Source organism: Pelobates fuscus, chromosome 8 (genome assembly GCF_036172605.1).
Source record: "Pelobates fuscus isolate aPelFus1 chromosome 8, aPelFus1.pri, whole genome shotgun sequence".
Classification (NCBI taxonomy): Eukaryota; Metazoa; Chordata; class Amphibia; order Anura; family Pelobatidae; genus Pelobates; species Pelobates fuscus.
The window spans coordinates 15,815,591-15,835,219 of NC_086324.1; the positions used below are offsets into that span (position 1 = coordinate 15,815,591).

Here is a 19,629-nt window from a genome sequence, read left to right on the forward strand (position 1 = left end):
TGCAGCTCCTGTCAGCTCTCTCCTCCTCTGCGCCGTCCGGTCAGCACCTCGGTCAGCTCCCAGTGTAAGTCTCGCGAGAGCCGCGGCTCTCGCGAGACTTACAGTGTAAGCTGACAGAAGAGCAGAACGGACGGCGCAGAGGAGGAGAGAGCTGACAGGAGCTGCAGGAAAGGTAAGTTACAGCTCTGCCAGCACCCCTCTCCCCCCCACTGAACTGCCACTGGACCACCAGGGAAGGAGAGCCCCCCTCCCTGCCATATATCAAGCAGGGAGGGGGGACGAAAAAAAAAAAATATAAATAAAATAAGAAATAATAATAAAAAAATAATAATAAAAAAAAAAATTAATAATAACAAAAAAAAAGGGGTATAAGGACCACTATGGGAGGGGGGGGGGTATAAGGACCACTATGGGAGGGAGGGGGTGGGTTAAGGACCACTATGGGAGGGAGGGGGATAAGGTCCACTATGGGAGGGAGGGGGGTATAAGGACCACTATGGGAGGGAGGGGGGTATAAGGACCACTATGGGAGGGAGGGGGGGGTATAAGGACCACTATGGGAGGGAGGGGGGGGTATAAGGACCACTATGGGAGGGAGGGGGGGTATAAGGACCACTATGGGAGGGAGGGGGGGTATAAGGACCACTATGGGAGGGAGGGGGGGTATAAGGACCACTATGGGAGGGGGGGTATAAGGACCACTATGGGAGGGGGGGATAAGGACCACTATGGGAGGGAGGGGGGGGATAAGGACCACTATGGGAGGGAGGGGGGTATAAGGACCACTATGGGAGGGAGGGGGGGTATAAGGACCACTATGGGAGGGAGGGGGGGGATAAGGACCACTATGGGAGGGAGGGGGGGGATAAGGACCACTATGGGAGGGAGGGGGGTATAAGGACCACTATGGGAGGGAGGGGGGGGGATAAGGACCACTATGGGAGGGAGGGGGGTATAAGGACCACTATGGGAGGGGGGATAAGGACCGCTATGGGAGGGAGGGGGGGGATAAGGAACACTATGGGAGGGGAGGGGGAAGTAAGGACCACTAGGGGAGGGGAGGGTAAGGACCACTAGGGGAGGGAGGGGGGGTATAAGGACCACTATGGGAGGGAGGGGGGTATAAGGACCACTATGGGAGGGGGGGATATAAGGACCACTATGGGAGGGGGGGGATAAGGACCACTATGGGAGGGAGGGGGGGATAAGGACCACTATGGGAGGGAGGGGGGTATAAGGACCACTATGGGAGGGAGGGGGGTATAAGGACCACTATGGGAGGGAGGGGGGTATAAGGACCACTATGGGAGGGAGGGGGGGGGGTATAAGGACCACTATGGGAGGGAGGGGGGGATAAGGACCACTATGGGAGGGAGGGGGGGATAAGGACCACTATGGGAGGGAGGGGGGGGATAAGGACCACTATGGGAGGGAGGGGGGGGATAAGGACCACTATGGGAGGGAGGGGGGTATAAGGACCACTATGGGAGGGAGGGGGGGTATAAGGACCACTATGGGAGGGAGGGGGGGGTATATGGACCACTATGGGAGGGAGGGGTATAAGGACCACTATGGGAGGGAGGGGGGGTATAAGGACCACTATGGGAGGGAGGGGGGGTATATGGACCACTATGGGAGGGATGGGGGGGATAAGGAACACTATGGGAGGGAGAAGGGGGATAAGGACCACTATGAGAGGGAGGGGGTGGGATAAGGACCACTATGGGAGGGGAGGGGGAAGTAAGGACCACTAGGGGAGGGGAGGGTAAGGACCACTAGGGGAGGGGTGAGTCAGGACCACTGGGGGGGGGGTGAAGGAACACGGGGGTGGGGAGGTAAGGACCACTGAGGGAGGAGGAGGGGAAGTCAGGACATATGGGGGGGGAGGGGGCGGCAAAAAATTTTTTGCCTACAGCGGCAAATATCCTTGCACCGGCCCTGCACACACTGCATTCACACACTGCATTCATACACACACACACTGCATTCATGCACACACACACTGCACTCATACACACACACACTGCACTCATACACACACACACTGCACTCATACACACACACACTGCACTCATACACACACACATACGCACACACTGCATTCATTATACACACACTGTAAATAAATATTCAAATCATATATTTTTTTTAGGATCTAATTTTATTTAGAAATTTACCAGTAGCTGCTGCATTTCCCACCCTAGTCTTATACTCGAGTCAATAAGTTTTCCCAGTTTTTTGGGATAAAATTAGGGGCCTCGGCTTATATTCGGGTCGGCTTATACTCGAGTATATACGGTAGTTAAAAATTGTGGATTTTTTTTTCTTTATCTAAAAAACTCGAAGTTAAAACCTGTTTAAAATGTTTTGCTCCTCTAAAAATAACTTTAGGTTTTACTCCTAAGTACTGTTGTATCTCTTGGTCCTGTTAGAAAATGTGCCAGTTTTTCTTGATTATTTTTTGTAATTGATTGCTGTTTGAACTATAATTAAAAATAATAGGTATAGTAATATTATCCCTCCTTTTGTTCTTTTTTCTTATATTTTCAAATATTCTCTCTAGTCTCTTGTCCAACTTCTTCCTTTATATCTTTTAACAAATTTTGGTTATATCCCTTTTTCTACTAGTTGGTTTATTAAAATTTGTGTTTGTTGATTTTCTGTACAATTGCGTTTTATTCTTAGGAATTGTCCTTTAGGTATGTTTGCTAACCATGGTCTAAAATGGCAACTTTTCAGGTTAATAAAACTATTTACATCTACCAGTTTAAAAAAGGTCTTACTTTTAATCTGGTTTTCTTCAATATAGATGCATAAATCCAGAAAATTAACTTTTTGAGTACTAATCTCATATGTTAATTTAATATTCCAACTATTTTGATTAAGATCATTTAAAAAACTTAAAAGGGACTCTTGTGTTCCTCTCCACACTATAAAAAATATTGTCTATATACTGTTTGTATCGGACCAGGTTTGCCCCTAATTCTGGCTTTGAAAAAATCTCCAGTTCCTCCCAATTAAAAATGAACAAATTGGCATAGCTTGGGGCAAATCTGGTCCCCATAGCCGTTCCCTTAGTCTGTAAATAAAAATTATTCTCAAACCAAAAGAAAATTATTAAAAAGGATTATTTGGATACCCTCTATAATAAAATCTATTTGTTGGGAGTTCAATTCAGTATCTTTATTTAAAAAATGTCTAGTAGCCTCACAACCTCTCTCGTGTTCTATAATGGTATAGAGGCTACTGACATCACAGATAGCCATAATCATTCCATCTTCCCACTTAAAATCACTTAAAATTTGTAAAAGTTACAGTGTCTTTTAGATATGAAGGGCATTTCTTAACTGGATCTTAAAAAATAATCTAAAAACTGGGATAAAGGAGATAAAAGAGAACCAATCCCTGAGACTATTGGTCTTCCTGGGGGATTTTCTGTGTCTTTATGGACTTTAGGTAAGACATGGGATTCTTGGGAATTTAACATTAAGAAAATCATATTCTTTTTTTATTTAAAATCTCCAACTCTAATCCTTGATCTAAAAATGTATTCAATTTCTTTTTTATATTTTCTAGAGGATTTTTTTGCAATAACAGGTAGGTTTCCTGATCTTTTAATTGTTCAAAGATTACATTAAGGTATTTTTCTTTTTGCCATATCACTACCCCCCCCCCCCTTTAATCAGCTGGTTTAATAATAATTGTAGAATCTTTTCAGATTGTGTAATGCTTCTCTTTCACGTTTAGTTAAATTCTTTTGCTGTTCTTTTATAGGTTTTATTTCTCTAAGTTCTTTAGTACAGACTTTTTCAAAAAATTTCATGGCATCTTTAGATAACTTGGAAATAAATTAGACTTATTTTTAAGGGTAGTATGTTTACATTTTTCATCCTTATTTTCACTCCTCTCTGTTATATTATTAAAAGATTTCTGATTAAAAAAAGTTTTTAACCCCTTAAGGACACATGACATGTCTGACACGTCATGATTCCCTTTTATTCCAGAAGTTTGGTCCTTAAGGGGTTAAACACAATTTTCGTGTAAATTTAATAATGTCTAAAAAAGTTTCAAACTTATCAATGTCGCAACTTGGAGCAAATTTAAAACCATTATTTAAAACACTTTTATGGAATTCATCCAAAAATTTATCGGAAAGATTACAAATTCTTATGTCCGTTGAGATCTTTTCACTGTTTCCTCCCTTCTCCTTTTCTCCTCTTTTCGGTTTCCTATTTCCTCTTCTTGTCTCCCCCTTTTGATTGGAGTCTGTGTTCTTAAAATTTCCTTTTATCCTACTCATTGTCTGTCCTAAAAAAAGATCTTCCTCATTTAAGTGCTGTAGATGACTATTTGAGACCGTTAAGGTTTTTTCTTGACTTATGGGAGGAGAAGAAAATTTAGAATGCCTATCATAATTAATCCTGTTATAGCTGTTCCTCTCATAATTATTTATTTTAAAGGAATTCTTTCCTTCTCTTACTCCAGATTTAACTTGGGTCCATTCTCCCTTCTTTTCATATTCCCTTTTTCGTTGTTGGTGATTTTGCACAGGAGATCTGTCACCATAAGATTTGTAACTTTGTTGAGGTATCCATTCTCTTGTTTCTTAAAATTTTCTCTATTATAATTAGTTTTTACATTTTTAAAACCATTACTTTTTTTCTGTGGTTTTGTTTGACCCTTTAGATAATCTTCCTGGTCTCTTTTTAATTTCTTCTTTTTAGTCTCAATTACTTTTTTCTCTATATATTTTTTTTCTATTATTCTTTCAATTAGAACCATAAATTCCTCCATCTCTAAGAAGGGTGCAAGTTTTTTTCTGGATATTAATTTATTTCTTCATTCATCTGATGTAAACTAAGAGTATGTTGTTCAATAATGATACCCATCATGTGTCTTGCAAAAGACTCTAGAGCTCCATCCCATGCCTCTTTGAATCTCTAATTTTCATTCTCAGAGGTAGGGGATTTATGGAATCTTAAACCTCTAGGGGCTATTTGTAACTCTACATATTTCTCTAATGTAAATATTTCCCATTTATATTTAATTTCTTTAATGAGTAATCGTTCTAAGCTGAAACAAATTGTTTCTAAATTTTCATTTGCCTTATTTGGTCTATTTTCTGACTTTTCATTTGTTAAGTCAAACCTTTGGTTCATATCACCCTGCCAACTTTTGCGTAAATTTAAAATTGACATGGTAGTGGTATACAATTAATCCCAAAAGAGTGAAACCAAAATGTGTTAAAAGATATAAAGGAAGACGTTGGACAAGAGACCTATTATTTTTAATTATAGTTCAAACAGCAATCAATTATAAAAAATAATCAAGAAAAACTGGCACATTTTCGAACAGGACCAAGAGATACAACAGTACTTAGGAGTAAAACCTAAAGTTATTTTTAGAGGAGCAAAACATTTTAAACAGGTTTTAACTTCGAGTTTTTTTAGATAAAGAAAAAAATCCACAATTTTTAACCATGTTTAAAAGAGAGAATGTTTTTTATTATTGTGGAACGTGTAGAGGCTGCACTTTAAGAACGCACAAAAACAAAAATGTTACTAAATTCTATTCATTCCACAACAAAAAACCTTATGATATTAAATCCTTTTTAACCTGCAATTCTAAGAATGTAATTTATATGATTACCTGCTCCAGTGGATATCAATATATTGGTAGAACATCAAGACCACTTAAAATACGAACCAGGGAGCATATCTATAACATCAATAGGAAATATACCCTACATAATGTGTCAAAACATTTTTTAGAAGTCCATGGTGGCAACACACAGGGTATTGAATTTATGGGAATAGAAGCAGTTAAAGTACACTGGAGGGGAGGGGATATAGAGAACCTCCTCAACAAAACTGAAATGAAATGGACTTTTAACATGGAAACTTTGTCTCCATATGGTTTGAATGTGGATTTTGAGGTTAATTCATATATATGATAATATTAAAAATTTTATATTGGAGCTTTTAATTTCTTTTTAACCATTTTGGGATGTGTATTTAAATGATGGAAATTAAATTAGGTTTTATATATATATATATATTTGTTACATATATCTTATGGCTTTTTTTCTTCTTCTAACCTTATAACACCTTTGCTCTATTCCCCCCTTTAGAAGTTTTTATTAGGTGTTTATAGTTACATTCATGTCCAAACGATCGATTTTAAGCACTGGCAAGTTATACAATGTAAGGACATTCCAAAATGGCGCCCGCTATACTTACGGTATACAGCGCCGAAATGACGTGATGACGTGCGGAACACGTCGGACGACCGATGACGACGAAAGTAAAAGAATATTTTATGGACAATTTTTAATTTGTATTTGAGTTTTAATATTCTTTGATTTTGTATCAAATAAATAAGTTTTACTTTGATCCTGTATCCTGGAATAATTGTAAAGTCTACACCCAGGGAAGACCCATTAATATCAACTACAAGACGTCCAGTCTAAAAGGCTTTTTTATCTCCATTACAAGTTCATAGTCTGAGTCAGCTTGTATAAGTGACTCAGAAGCATGTGAGTTTAACCAGTAATTTCTGGTCAATATACACATACATGACAATATTACCCTATATTTCTATTTTTTTATATCTTGTTCTAGATATACACTAAAGACAGAACTGCATGTATTGAGTGCCCTCACCATTATATATTTCTTGTAACAGAAACGTACCTTCTGATGTGCCTGGATGGTCTTAAAAGCTGTAGATTTCATATGGTGACCCCAGCATCCAAGCCAATCATGATTTTCTACGATCAGAAAACAAGTTTGGAAAAATAATCATTTTACAGGTCAACAAGATCTATACTCAGCATTGCTAGAAAGTCATTCAAATGTGGGACTAGGACTAAGCACATGCAGTATGAAGCAATAAAGCTGCAGTCTATTCGAATATATGGGGTCAGAAGATATAAAAGCAGACCGGTATAGACTGGAAGAGATCCGGGGTGTAAAATGCTTTATTACCATTATCACCTAGAGATCGGATATAGTTCGAGAAAACTACTTTACAGTGAGGTCAGGTGGTAGCTAAAATAGCCAATCAGTGGAGGGGAGACAATGTAAAGGAATGTGAGATGTAAATCCAGCTTGCTAAATGTGTTAGAACTATTTATTTATAGGAACAGTGGAGCAGTTGATGAGGAATTGTGAGGGAAACATTTGGCTTCTCACTTTTGGTAACTCGGAAGTGGGATCTTGTAACAGCTATTTTCACAACATTAGGAGTCACTGTGCTCATTCTCCATTTCAGCAGCTTTCGTTGTGCCCATGGTAATCTCTGCACTGCAAAGAGAGGAGATCAAATTGAATTATGAAGAGTTCTATGCTGTGCAGAGTAAAAGAATAATCTAGCAGAGAGACTCCGACACACACACACACACACGTGATACAGTAACTGGCATCTGCTTACTTTATTTGCAATTTCTTGAAATTTAACCCTCATCTTAATTTGTTTTCATGAATAATATAGGGACACATGAATAACATTACTTGTAAAGGGATGCTATTCCTAGTGCACTGTGATCTGATGGTGGCTGAAAGTGATGACATGATCTGGGCAATCTATCCGTATAGTGACTATTACAAACCATCAAAAGGAACATCCAGTACTTCATTTGGATTATTATTGTTAATCTAACAAGGTGACAGACTTGTGGGCTCTGTGAAGCAGATAGTGCTATTCTAAAACACTGAAGATTTGTGTGGAGGGTTTGGGTATCAATATTTACCAGAATGCAGCAAATCCTGATCAAATGTAATGGTTAGATCTTCCCACAAAACCAAAAAATATTAGTGCATCACAGAGCAGCAGTGTACTGTAGCAAGATATTCCGTTTGCATTCATTATCTGTATGTGCACGGTATATGTGTTCTTTCAACAATAACTCTGGTATAGCATTAAGAATTCTTACTGGAAACAGAACTACATTTAGTCCAAACCAGCAGATAGAGCATATACTGCTCACTTTCTAAACCTCCCTGCCCACGTTTAATGTGATTTGTAAATGGTACTTTTATTATTTAAATAGATTGAGATAATAATATAAAACAATAAAGGTATGCAACTCCTGACCTTTCTGAACCAACCTGTACATTTCATTAAATATAATGCAATGTAATCTGCTCTATATACATAATAAAAACTTCTCAATAATTGAGATTGCAATTAAATTGGAGAACACAATATCGCAGTAGTGTCCTGTTAAAGTGTGTGCCATGGCAAACAAAAATAGTAAAATATACATTTCTTACCAGTTTCATCTTGAGTGCCAAAATATACGGTCTGTGGCATGTTGGGGAAGAGGCTATTGGTTAGAGCGGGTCTTACAACAGAACCTCCATTTACAGGAACATTCTCCGGGCATTGCCTTTGAGAAAGAGCTGTATTTCAGTAACAAAGAAAACTTGGCTCACTGGACACATAAACTGGTACAAGCTGGGACATGCAAGGCAAAAAATAGTTTATGTATGAAGAAGCACGTGCAGGTAATAATAATGGAAAACGAATCCAAGTTTTAAGCAATTTTTCCATAAAGAATACAATTCCTATCAGCATGAAACTACACATGGACTATACCTGGATACTGCAGAAAGCAATGGGTCCGAAGAGCTGTAGATCAATGAGCCATCAGGTGTGTCTGCAGTAAGAGGAATGAAGACGTATTTCAGGTGATTAGGATAACGCTCTGCCCTCTCAAGCACTCAGCAAAATAACTATAGTATGGTCATGTCTCATACATGCTGCTCTCCCTGTCTGCTTTGTGCCCCATGACAAACCACTGCATTTAATGATTCTCTATGATAAGCACAGTGTGCAGAGGTCCCGACCCCCAGGAGATCATTTTTACACGTATGATGGGGCAGTACATTTAATACTCCAGCATTGAAAATATATGTATTTATTGAGAACAATGGAAAGTACCCATAAGAGCCTATTGGCAGATACTAAGGAGCTTGGGGTCTAATTAATAAAACACACAACTGGGAGAAAAAAAGGGAGGTCAAGTCTAAGTTTTCGATTCCACTTATCCAGAACATGAGGTGGGGCAATTAAATACTAATTTGTACTCCTGCATCACGGCAGAAAAAAAATTGAAACCATATACTTAATTTGAAGTAAAACTACCTCCATCTTCACCATCCTCATCTTCCATATCCTCTTCCTCCTCCTCCTCCTCCTCCTGACGGTCATCCAAACCATCAGGCAGCTCTTCTTCGGCACCCTGCAGCTCACAATTTGGCAAAGGTTGTCTGTACGGGAAACCAATACAATACAGCATGTGGTCAGAATTATAAATCAACTGATTACCTTAAAATTATATCGTCACAAGATTAAAATATTGTATAGAGAACAGCTTTTATAACTGCCATATCTTTGAAAATACTCACTCCAGTTTGTGTAAAACACTCTCAGACTGCACTGGAATTTCTGGGACCCTATGCGTTTTGTCCAGATGGATGGTAGAGATCTGTGTGGCCATCACGGTAATGTTCACTCCTTGAGACTTCTGAAGCATTGCAGGCTGATGGCTCTCTCTCTTCAAGGCAGGGGCACTAACTGTTTGACGGTGGATATTTGGGTTAGAAACATTAGCATCAACAGGTAACTTGGCACAGTCAGTGGCACCACTAGCAATATTTAAGCTACCATTCACGAAAGCCCCCTCAGACACATAGGTACCAGGAATGAATTCTTTTTGGCTTCCTGGGCATAAGGGAGAGGTTACTTTATTGCAGTTGGCAAGAACAGTGTCTTTACTGAAGGCCATATTAGAAGCTGCTTCAACGTGGGGTGCAATATTGCTTTTTAATACATTTCTGCTTTGTACTAAATTTTTCACAGCTTCAGTTAGATGAATTCTGTGTGGTAAAGTGTCCATTTTGCTACCATGTTCAAGTATCTCCCAGGCAGTTGGCTCCATTCGGCTTGATCCTTTGAGGATATTGGGTGAAGTAGGAGGTTGGGGGAATTTCAGTGTTGTTGTGCAGTGGTGAGAGAGACACTGAATATTACCATTCAACTGGCCCAATTCTCCGGTCCCACCATTGTGCCAGGAAGAAGAATTAGTGCCAACAGGGCAGGTGTATGTCTTCTTGTTCCCTTGGTGTGGATGCAAAGGCACTTTAGCACTACTGGGACGCAGGAATGAGTTTGTATTCAGAGATGGTCTTGTAGATTCACAAGGCGGCTTTGGAACAACACTTGATGGTCTCTTTGGACTTAATTCCAGTTGATCCCCAGTTGCACTTGGCAAAAGGAATTGATCCATCAATGAGGTGGTCATGGCACCGGTCATACTAAAATAACTGGCAGGTGTAGAATGTAGGTATCGGATTGGAGAAGAAGTAGAGTAAGGCCTCTGGTCAACACTCTTTGGCCTCAAACACAAAGATTCGAGCTTCTGATATGGTTTGTGGCCACTCACTGGTCGCTGGAAAACAAACGTCTTTTCAGGAAGATTACGTGATGACTTTGTATTGTGTGCCGTGAGTAAAGGAGATGATGGGGAAGTAGAAGGTGCAGTGTTATTGCAATCAGAGCACAGATGGTATGCATTAGATCCTACTGGTTTTTTTTGGAGAGCGTGTATGGCATCGCTACACTTTTTCTCCAAGCTCCAAATCTGTGGGGATTGGTAGACACGAATCCTACTTTTCACTTCCGTGGGTTGAGGAGGCATCAACAGCTTCTGATTTTTACATTCCCGGCATCTACTGTACAGGTCAGGCTCTACAGATGCCATGAAGTTCCATTTCACCTTGTTCTCACCAGTGAAGAATTAAATACAGTGGCTTGGAGAGGGCTGCTGGACATCATTTACGATGTTTAATGAACCTAAAAAGGAAAAGAAAATGGAAAATTATCTAGCAAATGCAAAATTCACCTATAAAACAAATTAACAAAAACCCATAATTTGTTGAGTTTTGAATCTGCAGAACATAAAGCTAGATCATTAGAATCAGCACTTTAATGAGAGAACAACAGTCACCCGAGATTTCAGTACAACTATGTAACTAGAGATGTCAGCAGCCGGAATAAAGTGCGCATGTTACGCTTCCATTGGCTGCTCATATCCTCCAGTTAAAGCTACAAGCTGAGCTGATGTCAATATATCTTTGTCTGCTCCTTGTTCATTTAATGTTACATAGTTGTAGATGTTGGGGAATAAAATAAATAAATAAAAAAAGACCCATTAGGTTCAACCTTGAAACCCATCCTTTTATGATGTTGACCCCAAAAAATATTTTTTTTTAAAAATCCATTCTTAGCCATTTCCAATTATGCCACAAAAAAAAAGGAAATAATTCCTTTATTTAAAAAGAACATTTGTAAATGCAGAATCCATAGAATAATGCAGAAATGTCTTGCTCAACTGTTAGCCCAGTTTTCTCACCAGGAACACGATCACTATGCAAGAAACAGGGCAAAGGACGGAGAATAACAGAAGCTTGGCTCAATTTAATAGCAATAAGGAAACTGCCAAACCCAAGGAAGCTATAACTAAACGTTTGTGACGGGATCTACAGCCATTGCTATCGTTCAAGAGTAGTGGGAGTTTGAGGCAAAGGTTTAATTGTGTGTGTTTGTATTACACAGCCATGTTACAGCACTGTCCCTAACCCCATGTGTGTTCTGTAAGAGCCTGGTAACTATTTAGAGCTTCGTAACAATACCCCTTTCTGTCTCAGAGATTTTGCCTTTTAGTGTAGTACTCACATAAGAAGTGATCCTAAAAACCTCCAGTTATTTAAATGTGCAGAGGGATTTGGGATAGTGCCATTTGGGATATGTTTTTAAGTTCTCACAAACATGTGCAAAAAGGTATGGAATACGTAAATCTAATGTTCAAAATCCTGTGGGGAAAAAAAATGATGATTAAAAAAAAAAAAGTACTCTTATGTTTGACAGATCTTCAAGGAATCAGATTACAAATTATCTTTCTTCCAAAATTCAATTTAACTGAAGCCCTGCATTCTGGGATGTCATGTGCGATTAGACTATAATGAATTTATATTGGGATTTTATGCAGGTGGAGGCTACAGAAGCCAGAGAAAATCCACCAGGATCATACTAGGAGCACATTTTACAGGCTCTTTATTCTTTATAACGTGCCAACACATTCCGGAGCGCTGTACAATTGGGTAAAAGACAATACAACAAAACAGACAAATACAAAAAGGTAGAGGTCACTGCCTGTGAGCTTACAATCTAAGGAGACGAATACAGTTGAAGTTCCGGCATTTATAACAAGATTCAGCAAACAAACCAGGTGAAGAATATACTACACAGCCATTGGAATATTCTTAACGGTGACCATATTTTTAGAAAGAGGTTAGGTAGACCAAGAATGATATATTCAAATACTCCAATTCTCTAAACTAAGTTGGCGCTAACTATAGCCCCAAGGAGGATAATAGCAAGAGAGGGTTCTTTAATTGTGGGAGTTGCTATGGATGCCGGAACAACAGGACACAAGAATCCGGCATCACAAGCATCTCCCATACGACAAGCAAGGAAGAATTTGATGTCAAATTCCATCTGGATTGTAACTATACGGGCATTGTATATAAAGTGCGGAACATTCCTTAAAGTGCTTAGCGCCAAATCACCATAAATATATAACTCAATACACTAAAGTACACACACACACACATATATATATATACACACACACACACACACACACACACACACACACAACATACTGCCTGCAATTACTATGCACAAAGCAAATAATTGGAAAAAATGGAGGGCACACAGATGTCAGTAATCTGTGTAGCAGAGTTCCTAAAGTATACTCTAAGTGTCAATGATCTGTCCCAATCCTGAATGTATGGTGGTGGATCCAATAGAGAAAAAATGGACAAAGGTGGAGAGAGCGAGGGGAAAAAAAAAAAGCGCGCAGGAGATGGTGCTAGAAGGGGAAAGTAAAAAAAGAAAAAAAAGGAAATATTACTTAGATTAAGAATGTATGAATTCCCATCCAAGAGTTCCAGAATGTGCATGAACGCCTATATCCAGCATACACAGACATAAGTACAATATACATATAAATACACACACACATATATATATATATATATATACACACACACACACACACGTCTGTGTATGTGTAGATACATGTATTAGTGCTTGTGCGTGGATGTATGTATAGGTTTGCACATACTTATATTTGTATATATTTGTCCAACGAATAGATCTGCTACTAGAAAGACTGCTTGCTGCATCACTATTACACCATATCCTTAGGCGGGGATTATTCAAGTTGAAGCTGAATTGAAGCTGCAGAAAAGTGTAAGGTGCGCATTTTGCGGATTACATCTCTCCAAACAATACAAAAATATACTACACTATCAGCTAGTTTCTTCTTTTTGTCTGTCTTCTATTTTTTGCATATACATCTGAGGAATTACAAAGGTAACACCACCACCAACCCCTCTGCTATATTTGACTTGGACCGGATAAGAGAAACACCGGATTAGATGTTAGGCTGCCCCAGTGAAATGTACTAGTATCTACAAGCACTGAATTATCTCTTCCTTTCTACAATCTAAAAGGTTAAAATGGGGAGATGAGATAAAAGGTAGCAGAGGAAGTTGTAGATGATGATAAAGCGAATCAATCCATAGCTGATAACATGTGAAATGAGGAGGTGATTGACTGAATCCAAACAGCTGGAAGAGCATGCTATACAGGTAGAAAGAACCAGGTGGGCTGGTGCCGGGCAGTGTAGAAATGAAGTTGCTTCCTTGCAGATGGGTTGTGCAGTTGTGCCAGAGTTGTTGTTCATAATAGGGCAAACCTTAATTAAACAGATGAGTCAATTAGTTAGTCAGTGCTGGTAAAATGATTCAACCACTTGCCACGAATCACTAACTGCTCTGGCAGCTAAAGATTTAATTGTTTACTGATGTAATGGCTGACTGGACTTAACTAGCACGTGTAACAAAAGAACAGAATTAAAAAAAAATGTGTTTTATTTGAGGTTTTCAGTACTGAAGAAAGGCAAGCTCTGCATTAATAGCATGACGTGCTATACTGAGTCAGCATACTTGCTCATTCACAGCACAGCAGGCATTGGGCCAACAATGAGAATTTCTCAGAGATCTGCATCAGGCAAATTCCTGTAACTGCAATAACCACTTAGAATACCTCCGCAGCTGTGGTTACAAAGATCTAAATGGAGAAGGAGGCAATTCTTTATGGATTAAGGATTTAGAAAAGCTTAGGTGTCTATCGCACTTCTTTAACCAGCTTTACTATAGGAAAACACATGGCCCATGTGCAAACCACTCGTAAAGACAAGATCGAGAAGCAGTTGGGTTATGAGCGCAGAGGATGAAGAATGTTGCAACTCATAAGAACAAGAATGAGAAGCAAAACACAAAGGCTATATTCATTAAACCTGGAGTTGGGAAAGCAGAAAGGACATTTCTGCAGCTCAGTCAGCGTTTTGGAGTATCCTGGCATACACCTTGCAATTCCCATAATTCCTGGTTTAGTAAGGAAACTCACAAAAACAATAATTCATCCATTATTGGATAGAAAGACACGTTTCGATTGCTATCTTACTCTACAGTGGAAGTGTCTCGCTCTCCATTTGAGATGTTGGGAGATATTAACACGGAACAATTAGCTGTAAAAATTCACTGTTTAGAATGAGGATAATATTAATTTTAATAATGTGCTGTGTGGGTCCTGAGAAACTAAAAACATGCGAACCGAAGAATTGATACATCAGATTTGATAAGCAGCACTGCCAATTTATAGTTTTTCAGTAGGACAGAATCTTTAAAACGACAAACAAACAAACAAACAAACAAAACCACAAACAATGTCAACTTCTCTCACCACATCCTGCCATTTCTTGCACACCTGTGAGCGTGCATCACTGACGGGACAATCACTAGTGCAGAAAACTGAAGCTAAAGAGACATCAGTGTAAGATATGGTAGCATGGAGGGCGCAGATCATCATGTAAGAATACTGTCCTAAATACGCCCCAGGGTACCAGAATACAGCAAAATAGCTGCAAAGGCACTACAAGTGAGAATTCCACCTTAAACTTTAACAGAAATAAGGCACCAAAAGAACTCTTCAGATTCCATGCTGACTCTACACATAAGAACAATAGCAAGTTCCAGCCCAATGGTTTACAATACCTCTCCGTTACGGATAGCATTCTTCCTTAACAAAATATCAAGCTTCCTGTGAGAGATTTAACTAGAAAAGGCCTGATTCAATGTAAAGTGTGAATATTGGGCGACGGAAGTCACACTGTGCACCTGAAATATTCGTTTTCCAGAGCATGCACAGGCTGCATACATTTATAAAATTACTTCTTTTAGTCTGAAGTACAAGCAGCCAAGAGGAAGATCCCGGCTTCTACTGAACTATAAATCCCACGATGCTTTGCCATGTTAGATTGACAAAGTTCATTGAGAAATTTCGCTCTACAACGGCTGGGGATTCACATTGTGGCTTAGGCCCAAAGATGTTGATATGAGTCAGAACATCAAGTTCTGATTTGCTTATCTCTTAATTACTGTGAATACTTAAAAACAAAAACGGAACACTCCCTCCCAGACAGTTAAAATGTGGAATAATATTTGCATTCGATATCTTATCGGCGGGATATGTATGAACTAGTTTCCCCAGCTGCCCATAGCACCTGAACAATGACATACAGTTCTATCCACAAGAGCCCATTGAAGAATTCTCAGCCAAGCCTGCACACCTCTTTTCTCTCCCTCTAGTGAACCACTCTGCAGCCAGATGGGAAGATGAGGGTTAAATACCAAGGATACCGCAATCTAAATTCAGAAGTCTGACGTATGGAGTCCAGGCACACTTGGAAAGCTAAAAAAGATGCATCTGTTCACATAACACTATGCACTACAGTTTCTGACTGAGTGATAATACAGTTATTCATTCATAGGCAGCTCACGATTAACAAACATTATATGCAGAGTAATGACTAATGTAACATAATTATACAAAACAATTCTCTTCTCAACAGACAAAAACTTCTATAACAAATTCTAGTGCATAATTATGACTAGCTTTTCAGCCATGTGAATGAAAACAAGATGTCAGTTTGCTAGTCTCACCTTATCGTTCATCTCACCACGCTGTCAGTATGGCTAGTAACACCTTATCGTTCGTCTCACCACGTTGGCAGTATGGCTAGTCTCACTTATGTCAAGGCAATTCTTTTTGAGGAGTCCTATGCTAATGAATATGTAAAAGAAAACTCCACTTTTGTACAGAAGAATCAGACTCAATGATTCTCTACGAGGCGTATTTTATTGCCGCAGCATGACATGGTATCTTAGTTACTGCGCCGTGCATTCAGTACAAAATACTTTTTGGTTCCTGAGATGTGAATTTTTTTTTAGAAACAACTAAAAATATGATGAAAATTTATAGAGAATATAATAGGGACTTTTCATTCCTTTTATCAAAAAAGATACATGATATTTAAACAGCTAAATCTGTACTTTATGTGACTAGCTATATGGCCGACACAGTGAGACCTACCATACGGCGACAATAGACATATGGCCTACACTGTGAGACCAACGAAACGGCGATACTAGCCACACTGCCCACAGGGTGAAACCAACGATGCGGTGAGACCAGCCACGATGAGACTAACGATACGCCAAGACTAGAGATAATGTTAGACTAATGATACGCCCGATGTGGTAAGACCTACGATGCGCCCGATACGGTAAGATTAACAATTGGTTGACACTAGCGATATGCCCGATACGGTGAGACTAGCGATTGGGTGAGACCAACAATGCGCCCCATACGGTGAGACCAACAATGCGCCCCATACGGTGAGACCAACAATCCGCCCCATACGGTGAGACCAACAATCCGCCCCATACGGTGAGACCAACAATCCGCCCCATACGGTGAGACCAACAATCCGCCCCACACGCTGACACTAACGATACAGTGAGTAACGATACGCCTGATACCGTGAGACTAATGATTGGGTGACACTAGCGATACGCCGGATACGGTAAGACTTACAATACGGTGACACTAGCGATACTGCCACCTATTGCCGGGTAGTGATGGCTGTGATGGTAGTGAGAGTGGTGACAGTAGTGAGAGTGGTGACAGTAGTGATGGTAGTTATAGTAGTGATGGTAGTAGTGATAGTGGTGCTGGTAGTGATAGTAGTAATAGTGGGGACAGTGGTGATGGTGCTGATAGTGACAGTGGTGATGGTAGTAGTGATAGGGCTGGTAGTGACAGTGGTGATGGGAGTAGTGAGTGCTGGTAGTGACAGTGTTGATGGGAGTAATAATGGTAGTGCTGATGGTGCTGGTAGTGACAGTGGTGATGGTAGTAATGATAGTAGTAGTAATGGTAGTGCTGATGGTGCTGGTAGTGACAGTAGTGATGGTAGTAGTGATAGTGCTGGTAGTGACAGTGGTGATGGTAGTAATGATAGTAGTAGTAATGGTAGTAGTGATAGTGCTGGTAGTGACAGTGGTGATGGTAGTAGTGATAGTGCTGTTAGTGACAGTGGTGATGGTAGTAGTGAAAGTGCTGGTAGTGACAGTGGTGATGGTAGTAGTGAAAGTGCTGGTAGTGACAGTGGTGATGGTAGTAGTGATAGTGCTGGTAGTGACAGTGGTGATGGTAGTAGTGATAGTGCTGGTAGTGACAGTGGTGATGGTAGTAGTAATAGTGCTGTTAGTGACAGTGGTGATGGTAGTAGTGATACTGCTGGTAGTGACAGTGGTGATGGTAGTAGTGATACTGCTGGTAGTGACAGTGGTGATGGTAATAGTGATACTGCTGGTAGTGACAGTGGTGATGGTAGTAGTGATACTGCTGGTAGTGACAGTGGTGATGGTAGTAGTGATAGTGCTGGTAGTGACAGTGGTGATGGTAGTAGTGATAGTGCTGTTAGTGACAGTGGTGATGGTAGTAGTGATAGTGCTGTTAGTGACAGTGGTGATGGTAGTAGTGATAGTGCTGTTAGTGACAGTGGTGATGGTAGTAGTGATAGTGCTGTTAGTGACAGTGGTGATGGTAGTAGTGATAGTGCTGTTAGTGACAGTGGTGATGGTAGTAGTGATAGTAACGGTAGTGCTGATAGACAGACAGGGAGTGAATGTGCGGACACTCCGCTTACTCTCAATGCTGAGTGCTAGCTCAGTCAGTGCCGCGTGTCCCACTCACCCTCCAAGCTGGCGCCGTCCCGGGCCCCCCGGCTGCCGCCCCTCGCTCTGCATCCGCTCCCGGCTTGGCGGCCTCACTTCTCCTAGCAACCACGCAGCCCTCAGACTCGGCGTACAGCGTCACTTCCGCCTCTCAACCCGCCAACCAATCACCAACCTCTGCGCTCAGGGGCGTGTCTGCGATTCAGCGTCTGTCCGCCATGTTTGTACACCCACCGTGACCAACTGCGTAAGCGTGAGTCAATCAGCCGCAGATCATCGAGTTCTAAACCCCAGAGCAAGCAATGACGGCAGGACCACAAATTGTCTCCAGCAGCAGAGTATTAAAGCGCTGTTGGCGGCCATGTTTCTGAAGCACAAACTAATGTATAGAATGGGGAGTCTCCGGTAAGATGGCTCCTGTAATGGAGACACAGCGCTAGCACTCTATCCTCACACTGCCAGCATGGTACCCCAGGCCTCCCATTGTGGAGTCTGGCTGGCTGGCTCTGTCCACGTGGGAGCAGCTTTATGTCTATAATAATTAATAAAACTTTTATAAATATACACTGCTCACAAACCCAGATATTATAAAGATAAATTATATTATATATACACTGCTCACAAACCCAGATATTATAAAGATAAATTAGATTATATACACTGCTCACATACCCAGATATTATAAATATAAATTATATATTATATATACTGCTCATAAACCCAGCTATTATAAAGATACATTATATTATATATTATATATACACTGCTCACATACCCAGATATTATAAAGATAAATTATATTTTATATACACTGCTCACAAACCCAGATATTATAAAGATAAATTATATTATACATTATATATACTGCTCACAAACCCAGATATTATAAAGATAAATTATATTATATATACACTGCTCACAAACCTATGCACATATATAGAAAGATAAATTATATTCATATATTGTACAGCGCTACGGAATCTGATGGCGCTATATAAGTTGTGTGGGTATGTGCCAGTGTGAGTATCTGTGGATATCTGTATATGTGTGTGCATATGCAAGTGTGGATATCTGTATGTGGCAGTATGTGTATATGTGTCTGTGTGTATATCTGTCTGTCAAGGTGTGTAAATAGTTTTAATATGTAGCTAAATAAGTGTACATGTATATAATATATACATATGATATATCGATGTATCAGTGTGTGTATATATATATATATATATATATATATCTGTGTATGTATGCTGTGTGCATGATGTCATCCAAGGACGCGCTTGTAGACAGCCTCTAGAAGCAGTCGTAATCCTGCAATATAAGCATTGCAGTTTCTCTGAATCTGCAGTGTTTTACATTGCAGGGTTAATGAGACAAGAACAGGGCACCCAGTCCACTTCATTGGGTGCCTATAGTG

The 19,629-nt window shown here is 40.0% G+C and overlaps 1 protein-coding gene across 2 annotated transcripts in view; it reads right to left on the minus strand.

The window, feature by feature from the left end:
- TTLL4 (tubulin tyrosine ligase like 4) overlaps positions 1-18,332 on the minus strand; it is a 36,550-nt gene extending 18,218 nt beyond the window's left edge. The window contains exons 1-7 of one of the 2 annotated variants that reach the window (XM_063429296.1): positions 18,235-18,332; positions 9,411-10,857; positions 9,148-9,272; positions 8,599-8,659; positions 8,274-8,389; positions 7,194-7,304; positions 6,693-6,769 (exon numbers count right to left, since the gene is read on the minus strand). In XM_063429296.1, coding sequence (XP_063285366.1) covers positions 6,693-6,769; positions 7,194-7,304; positions 8,274-8,389; positions 8,599-8,659; positions 9,148-9,272; positions 9,411-10,765 — 1,845 coding nt within the window. In that variant the 5' untranslated portion in view covers positions 10,766-10,857; positions 18,235-18,332. Of the gene's footprint in view, positions 1-6,692; positions 6,770-7,193; positions 7,305-8,273; positions 8,390-8,598; positions 8,660-9,147; positions 9,273-9,410; positions 10,858-15,763; positions 15,809-18,234 lie in introns of those variants that run through there. The other variant, XM_063429297.1, reaches the window with a different exon arrangement.
- Positions 18,333-19,629: the final 1,297 nt, after the last annotated feature.